Here is a 9,610-nt window from a genome sequence, read left to right as displayed (position 1 = left end):
GACTACCAATGCAAATGGTCTAATAACAAATCTGTAAGAAACCACAGTAATACAATATCATGTTTTTAATGACAAATTTAATTTTAAAAATAAAATTTAAAAACATAACTAAATAATATTGGAAATTTTAATATTTTATTAATTAGATATATATCCAAATCGGTCTCTCCACCATCTTATTCTCCTTAATAATAGACTTTTATCACTATTGATCATCATCTTCTTAGGTTTCACTATTCTTAATATTCTAGTTCTTCATGTTTCATTCCTAATCTCTTGATTTGATACTTTCTTCAATATCATTCTCTTTATAATTACGGTCTAATCAGTTTATATATATAGCTAATGGATAATAAATAACATAAACAAATTTTAATAATTTTGTTGACAAAATAGCATATCCATCCGTACGGATGATGGCATCTACAAAAAATGGTTTATATACATCTTGAGAGTTGTACACAATAAATACATAAATAAATACAAATTTGTCCTGTTACTAAATAAGTAAATAAAGATTACGTGCCTATCTCAAAGCTGATGTGTAAGAAACATGCACACAAATAAGCCATGCAAAATGAAATGTGTCGAGTCTGTTCATTAATATGTTTTCTTTACAGCGTGAAGACATAAAAGTAGCAATTCAAGTGTGTAAACTGTACATAGTCGATTCTATATACCTGGTTCTTGTTAGAATCAATTTATCCTTCAATAACTTTAAATAAACAAAATTCAAATAAATATTCTATAAATAGCTTTACATAACGCAAGTAAGAAACCACAAAAAGTAGGAAAGAAAAACAAAAATGGCTCGAGTCTCTTCTCTTCTTTCTTTCTCCTTAACACTTTTGATATTTTTCCATGGCTCCACAGCTCAGCAGTTTCCAAACGAGTGCCAACTCGACCAGCTCAATGCGCTCGAGCCATCACACGTACTGAAGAGTGAGGCTGGTCGCATCGAGGTGTGGGACCACCACGCTCCTCAGCTCCGATGCTCAGGCGTCTCCTTCACACGTTATGTCATCGAGTCTAAGGGTCTCTACTTGCCCTCTTTTGTTAACACCGCGAAACTCTCCTTCGTGGCTCAAGGTACGTACGATTCTGTCTATTTCGAGACTCGAATTCGTGACTCTATGGTCCATGCTCTTTAGAACAAATACATTGTTAGGGATTCATATTTTGATCAAAAATGCACTATATATAGGAAGAGGTCTTATGGGAAAAGTGATCCCCGGATGCGCCGAGACATTCCAAGACTCATCAGTGTTCCAACCACGCCAAGGCAGACAGTTCGAGGGTCAGGGTGAAGAAGGTCAAAGCCAAAAGTTCCATGACATGCACCAGAAAGTGGAGCACATAAGGAGCGGTGACACCATTGCCACAACACCCGGAGTAGCACAGTGGTTCTACAACGACGGACAGCAACCACTTGTCATCGTCAGCATCTTCGATCTAGCTAGTCACCAGAACCAGCTCGACCGCAACCCAAGGGTACATATAAACCAAAACCTCAAAAATATATCATTATCTAGTCACAAAATAACAAAAAAGTGATGTGCTTTTTTTGGTGTGTGTTATGAAGCCATTTTACTTAGCCGGAAACAACCCACAAGGCCAAGTATGGCTACATGGACGAGAGCAACAGCCACAAAAGAACATTTTCAGTGGATTCGGACCTGAGGTTATTGCTCAAGCTTTGAAGATCGATCTTCAGACAGCGCAACAACTTCAGAACCAAGATGACAACCGTGGAAACATTGTCCGAGTACAAGGTCCATTCGGTGTCATTAGGCCACCTTTGAGGGGACAGAGACCTCAGGAGGAGGAAGAAGAAAGAGTAGGTAACGGTTTAGAGGAGACCATATGCAGTGCCAGGTCCGTTGATAACCTCGATGACCCGTCTCGTGCTGACGTGTACAAGCCACAGCTCGGTTACATCAGCACTCTCAACAGTTACGATCTCCCCATCCTTCGCTTCATCCGTCTCTCAGCCCTCCGTGGATCTATCAGTCAAGTAAGTTAAAAATATATATTATATAATATAACTAAAAACCAAGTAACATTTGCATGCATATGAATGAGGATGGATATATTGAAAAGTTCGGTTCGGTTTATTTGAAACTCTATAACCAGTTTAATTGAGTTTCAAAATATTTTGGTTTGGTTGGTCTCAGTTAAGGTATCGTTCGCTATAATTATATGTCCATTTCTACATTTAAACATGACTCTTCAAACGTGTTTGCGTGTAGAACGCAATGGTGCTTCCACAGTGGAATGCAAACGCGAACGCGGTTCTTTACGTGACAGATGGGGAAGCGCAAGTACAGATCGTAAACGACAACGGTGACAGAGTGTTCGACGGACAAGTCTCTCAAGGACAGCTTATTGTCGTACCTCAGGGTTTCTCGGTGGTGAAACGCGCAACAAGCGACCAGTTCCGGTGGGTCGAGTTCAAAACAAACGCAAACGCACAAATCAACACTCTTGCTGGACGAACCTCAGTCATGAGAGGTTTACCATTAGCGGTCATAACCAATGGGTTCCAAATCTCACACGAAGAAGCAAAGAGGGTCAAATTCAACACACTCGAGACTACTTTGACTCACAGCAGCGGCCCAGCTAGCTACGGAAGGCCAAGGGTGGCTGCAGCTTAAGAGCTTAAAAATGTGGCGTTTAACAGTGAGCCTCTACGGCTCTACTGTTAAAGGAAGTTAAATAGTAATAATAATGTAACTAGTTTTTGTCGAGGTTTTTACTTGTAAAATGCAACTCCTTTTCTGAATAAAATCTCTTTTTGTTTTTCTCGATCGTCTCTTTATATTTTACCACTGTTTAAATTTGGGAAAACGAGCTATTTCCCCCTGAAAACTATCAGATAGAGCCCGAACTTTGACCTCGATCTAGATATCCCTTAAAAAAATGTTCTCAACCTATATCTCCTCTAGTCCATAGTTCAAAATCTATTTACCCTATAGAATAAGAATTTTCATCTAATTACCCACACACATCGGTTTTGTTTGGTATATTGTTTTCAACCAACTAATAAACGATTCACTAAACCGAAATAAACTTAAACTAAAACCAAATAAATTAAATTATTTATTTAATTAATTTATTGAATATGTGAAAGAAATAGGAAGCCCGATGGCTTTCTTCTTCCTTCGGCTTTCTCCCTTTGATGATGGGGAACTGTGATGTGATGATGTCAGCTCTGATGATGGTGACTACAGATATATTTAGCAGCAGTTCCGATCTACATATCATCCATTTTGACGTGATCTATTTCACATCTTCGAAAACTCCAATCCATTTGGCTTCTCCTCCGATCTACTAGCTTCAACCCGCCAGAGACTAACCGATTTCGCGTCATCGTTAAACTTCCAGTTCGAATTTTATCCAATTGGAAACCTAATCGATCCGAGTCAACTCGGGACGAGACAAGGCAAAGCTAAATAGTAATAATAATGTAACTAGTTTTTGTCGAGGTTTTTACTTGTAAAATGCAACTTCTTTTCTGAATAAAATCTCTTTTTGTTTTTCTCGATCGTCTCTTTATATTTTACCACTGTTTAAATTTTAAAACCTTTTATAATTTATATATTATACATACTGATTGAAGTCTTTAGAAAATGAGAACTTTTTTTGTTGAAGAGAACTTAACCTTTATCATATTCGAGTTTATATGACCGTTAAATTGGGAGATCAATGAGATTGATCCAAACCGAGTCGAGATCAACGAAGACTATGAAGGGATCAGGTCGAGGTTTGGTAATGGAAGTGTTGTGGATTTGTCAATATATTAATTTAGGAAATTACCATTATTCCTATATCTATATAAACCGATGTCGTTATGTTACGAGAGTCTAACAATAATTCGTCACAAATACTTTGTGTTCTTATTCTCGTTATTTCATGAAAGTCAAAGATCTAACCTCTTGCACTTTTGATTAAAATTCAAAACCTAGCTTAACCCCCTACTACAAGAAAGTAGGTTGTATTTGACGGCCAAATCCATCGATTAGCCGTCGTCTACAGGTTGTATCGACAAATTTCCAATGAAGTTGATCAGTGTTTTATGGTGTGGATAAAATTTTCGTCGGATTGTCGGTCAGAAAATCCGTAGGTAATTAAGTTTTTGGGTAATAATCCATTATTTGGTTAACAAAAAAGTGTCATGTAACTGAAGCGTGTCTAATATGAGTTGAAGAGATGTCAAAACAGGCAGTACCGGTTGATATTCCACGTCTATCAACTAAAGATTCCATGCAACCACTTTGAAAAAAGTTTAAAATCTCTCAATCCAGCTTTCAACGTACGGAAAGATTCACCTATACCTATCTTGTAAGCTCTCTCAATAGTCTGTGAAGATATTACTCACTTGTTGGATAAGCTTCATCATTGCTTGGAGCCTAAAATATCCTTCAAGTTGGATAATTGGACAAGAAGGGCTCATCATCATAATCTTATTTAGAGTTAGGAGGTATCTAGTTCTAATAGGAATATGATTAGTAAAGGATTTCTAGTTCTATAAATAAGATTGTTGAATTGTGATAATTATTAAAAAAAGCATAAGAGCTTGTGAGATGTTTAGTGAACTAAAGACCGGTGAGCAAACACTTATATATGACATCTACTTTATTCCTAAACTAAAGAGCAATATTTTGAGTTTGGGACAGGCAACCAGGTATGGCTGTGATGTTAGGATGAGACAGAACTACCTAACACTACACATACGATTCTTATGGAATAAGGTCTCCTAACAGACTTTATAGAATAAATCTCAAAATTGGTAAACCGGCCTGCTTACATTCAAGAAGCGAAGAAGAGACATGGAGATGGCATGCAAGACTCGGTCATATCAGTTTCAAAACCATCAGAAACATGTCAACAATGGAGATGGTCTTTGGACTGCCAAAGATTGATAAGGAGAATCAACTATGCGAGTCATGCCTAGTGTGTAAGTGATATATCATGGTTTTTGTGGTTTTTAACCATGATATAAGGAGTCTTTTAGTGTCTTTTCATTTGTTTCTAGATTGTTTTTGAGTCTTTATAGGTTTTTAGCATGAAAGGAGCAAAGTGGAGCAGTTTGGATCATTTTGGAGCAATAATCTGGAGGAAATCAGCTTGGAGTCGAATATGAGAGAGGGCATCGATCGACACTAGAGAGCATCGATCGACACCCTTGTTGCCAACGAGAAAAGAGCCAAATTTGGAAGTTTTACAAATTGCCCGAAGTTTTCCATATTTGCAAGATTAGTCCCTGACGTGTTTTAGGACATATATATATAGTTTTTAGGTTTTCAAAACCCTTAAGTTTTATTCTACCAAGTTTTATTTTTTCTGCAACCCTGAGAGATTTTTGAGAGCTATTGGAGAGAGAGATCTGCTTTGAGAGAAGAATTTCTTGAACTCCTTCCTTACTCTTTTAAATTCAATTGCATATTATTCAGAATTATGTCTTGTTCTTCATTTATTATGTCTGAGTAATTTGCTTGTTAGGTTTAGGGTTTTTCACAGGGATTTTATGAATTATTAGATCTGTTTATTTAGGATTCTTTATCTATCTAGATCTTCATCTTAGGTTGTTCTTCATATTAATCCTTGATTGACCATCTAGAATTAATACCCTAGGAAAATAAATTGATATGAGAATATAATTGATTTTCCTGATAAAACCTTTTGATGAGCAAAATTATTTCTTGCAAGGAGATTTGATTTAATAATTTTGTGAGCAATCTAAACCTGATTTTATTGCTGATTTATTACCTAGAATTTTACAAAGAGATTTGGATTTTCTGGTTTTAAATTTAGATATTATTTGCAGTGAGAACTGATTTAATTTACAAAAGTGTTTAGAGTTCTAGATCTGTTCTTAATTGTTTGAATCCTAATTTATTGTTTGATTTAATATTTCATAATTTCCTGAGAAATTCCCTAGGCTTAGCTTTTTGATCTTCTGAATTTACAACAGCTTTTATTTAATATTTTGCATTGCTTTTATTTTAATTCAATTTAATTTGTTTAGCATAATTGAAAAACTCTATAATTTATTGTGTAGACTTGAGTCCTTGTGGAATTCGACCCCTAAGTACTGCATTGACCTCTTAATTTGAGAGAGTAGCTCTAGAGGGTAAATTTGAGCTTATCAAATTTTGGCGCCGTTGCCGGGGACTCTCTGATTCTACCATTAGATTTAAGTTTTTAATTTCGTCTAAATTTTTCTTTTTATTTTCTACTTACACGTTTTTGTTTTTCTTCTCTTTCGTGTTTCAGGTGCATGCCTCCTAGACCTCACACAAGGAGCAACAAATCTGGTCCTACTATGAATTTGTCAAACCAAGAGTTGGGAAAACTTGAGCGTGAGAATAGAAAAGCAGCTAAATCTCTGAAGATGGTTAATACGATCATTCTGATGCGTGATGAGGCTGGTGTTTTGAGGGATCAAGAGGGCCACTTGCGCAATGAGCATGGCCAAAAGCTTGATGCAGAAGGAAACGTGATTCCTGAACCTGTTGTCAACGAGCAGGCTGTCGTGAACCAGCAAGCTGGTATCGTTGATGATCCGGATCTTGGTGTCGATCGACACCAACCAGGTGGCATCGATCGACACCCACCTGCAGACGTGCGTGGAGCTGCCAACCACGTACAGAACCCCGTTCGACGACATGAGCAAAACCGGGACTTGATCAGGACCATTGCTGACTACAATAGGGCTGATCTGGTGTATGAGAACCGGTCTGCTATTGTTCCTCCCCCTTTTCAGAGGAATGATTTTGAGTTGAAACCTGCGTACTTTCAACTAGTTGGGCAGAGACCTTTCTCTGCTTTGCCCAATGAGAAGCCTCTGGACCATATTGAGCATTTTGAGGATCTTGTGACCAGTATCAAGGCTAATGGAGTGACTGAGGACTTCATATTCTGCAAGCTCTTCCCATACTCACTTGCAGGAGAGGCATCTCAGTGGTTGAAGCAATTGCCAGCTGGATCTTTGACATCTTGGCAACAAGTCAAAGTGGCTTTCCTAAACCATTTCTATGATGATGCAATGTCAGATGAGTTGAGAGTCAAGCTATCCACTTTCAAGCAAAGACCAGATGAAGCTTTCAAGGCAGCTTGGGTGATATTCAAAGCTTATCAGAGGGATTGTCCACACCATGGTTTTTCAAGGGTACAACTGTTGAGTATCTTCTTCAGAGGGTGTGACTGGAAGTATCAGTTAGCTTTGGATGCTGCAAGTCATGGGAACTTCAAGACAAGATTTCCAGAAGATGCTGAAGTTTTGATTGAGAATTTAGCTGCTAGCAATAGTACTAAGAGAGCAGATGCTGAAAGGAAGAGATTGCATGGAGGATTTGATTCAAACCAGTTAGCTTCTGTTAATGCTAAGCTGGATTCAGTGCATAATCTCCTTATGGGTAAGAAATCTGTTCATTTTTCTGCTGAGGTTGAGACATATGAGCCAGAACCTGATCAAGGACACCAAGAGGAGGATGTGAACTATGTGTATGGGAATCAGGGACAACGGTTTGGAACTCAGCAAGGCAATACGCCTTACAGTGGGAACTCTTTAGGCTACACTTCCAAGCCAGAGTATCAGCAGCAACAACAGAACAATGGCTATACAAGGACATATGGGAACTCATCTTATCAGTCTCCACCTCCTAAGAATTCTTCAGAGAGTAGAATGGAGGCCATGCTTGAGCAGCTTCTACAAGGACAAGAGAATCTGACAGTGACATTCAATGGAAAGATTGACAATGTCTACACTGAGCTGAATGGGAAGATAGAAGCATTAAATGTTCATGTTAAGAAGCTGGAGGTTCAAGTTGCACAGACTGCTGGGTCTGTAAAACGGCAAGAGAATTATCTTCCAGCAAGAACTGAGTCAAACCCCAGACATGCTTGCAATGCCATATCTGTGAGGGATGAAGATGCTGTTGAAATTGCTTCTGCCGAGCTGGGTGAAAAATCGACAAAATTCTCGGTTTCAGATGATGGTGTCGATCGACACCACCTAGGTATCGATCGACACTCATCTCAGACGGAACTAAAAGCTGTGAAATCTCAGGTTCCAGCTGCTGAAAGGGTCTACAAGCCTAAGGTTCCTTTTCCCAAGCCAAGAAAGTCTAAGCAGGAGATGGAGGAAGCTAGATGCAAGGCAATGATGGACAAGGTGATGATTGAGATGCCATTGATTGATGCAGTGAAGCTTTCACCACCACTAAAACGCTATGTAAAGAGAATGGTATCCAATGGTTTGAGCCCTGAAGAAGGAGCACTGCTTACTAAGGATGTCAGTGCAATTCTGTTAAACCAGCCTTCACAGAGGAAGAAGGAGAAGAAGCAGGAGGTGGTTGTCTCTAAGGAAGTGAGTGCAATCATTCAATGTAGGACTGCTAAGAAATTACCAGATCCTGGAAGCTTTGTTCTTGATTGCTCTATCTCAGCAGGAAGGTTTTCTCACTCACTTTGTGACCTTGGCTCTAGCATCAACTTGATGCCACATTCTGTTGCTGTGAGACTTGGGATGACAAAATTCAAGCCAACTCAGATTTCTCTTATCTTGGCTGATCGCTCCCGAAGAACTCCTGAAGGTGTTTTAGAGGATATTCCAGTTAAGGTTGGCAACTTAATGATTCCCACTGACTTTGTGGTGCTGAAGTATGATCAAGAGCCTAAAGATCCTCTCATCTTAGGAAGATCTTTCTTGGCTACAGCTGGTGCCATCATAGATGTGCAGAAGGGACACATAGCACTGAATGTGGATGGTTTGAGTATGAGTTTTGAGATGGATAAACTGAGGAGAGCTCCTACTATTGATGGACAGACTTTTTCTGTTGAAAAAGTTTCTGCAACACGAGCATCAGGCTCAGTGTCGATCGATGCCACCAAGAGGGTGTCGATCGACACCCCTCCACATCCGAGACAAAGCTTGTCCAAAGTTGAAGCTCCAAGACAGAAACCTGTTCCCAAACGGAAAGTCTCCCATTCCACCCTCCAGAGTCCTCAGGTAAGGCAAAGGTACACCTCTTCTGCACCTAATCCTCCTCCTATCATCAACAAGAATTTCAAAGAGAGAAAAACTGTTTTGCAGTTAACCAAGCCACGAGATTATCGTAGAGTGCTTGTTTCTTCTGTTGATGGTTTTGCAGGACATAAGAGAGGCAAACCAATCCCTAAATCCCACCCTGGTCCTGTTCCTCACATCCTTGGCAAGCCTCATGCACCTAAAGCTTATAAACCACCTTGGATGAAGAGGACCTCAATGCCATGTTCTGATCCTCCGGATGCCTGAGCTCCAACACAGTCAAGCTAATGACTGAAAACAAGCGCTTAGTGGGAGGCAACCCACTGGTAGGTTTTCTTTTTCTTTTGATTTTGATTTTTATTTATTTTATTTTTATTCTTGCTTTCCTCTTACTTGATAACACTGGGGCCAGTGTTGTTTAAGTCTGGGAGAGGTTAGTTACTAACTATGATTTCTGTTTTTGAGTTTCAGTTGTGTCAGTCAAAACCATAAAGTTTGAGTCAAATTTTTCAAAATTTTTCTTTTTGTCTTTGGGAATTATGATCTTGATTAATGATTTCTCTTATTTGGCTAACACTC

At 38.9% G+C, this 9,610-nt stretch overlaps 1 protein-coding gene across 1 annotated transcript; it reads left to right on the top strand.

Annotated features, from left to right (window-relative positions):
* The first annotated feature begins 631 nt into the window (after positions 1-631).
* On the top strand, positions 632-2,805 carry LOC147919626 (12S seed storage protein CRA1-like). The gene is made up of 4 exons (XM_087505095.1): positions 632-1,089; positions 1,205-1,491; positions 1,583-2,014; positions 2,250-2,805. Exons 1-4 carry the CDS (start codon positions 807-809, stop codon positions 2,652-2,654), a joined length of 1,407 nt encoding a protein of 468 aa, XP_087361221.1. The 5' UTR covers positions 632-806; the 3' UTR covers positions 2,655-2,805.
* The last annotated feature ends 6,805 nt before the right edge of the window (positions 2,806-9,610 follow it).

The sequence above is a fragment of the Camelina sativa genome, chromosome 20, assembly GCF_030686135.1.
Source record: "Camelina sativa cultivar CO46 ecotype springtype chromosome 20, ASM3068613v1".
Classification (NCBI taxonomy): domain Eukaryota; kingdom Viridiplantae; phylum Streptophyta; class Magnoliopsida; order Brassicales; family Brassicaceae; genus Camelina; species Camelina sativa.
This window is presented reverse-complemented; position numbering and strand designations above follow the sequence as displayed.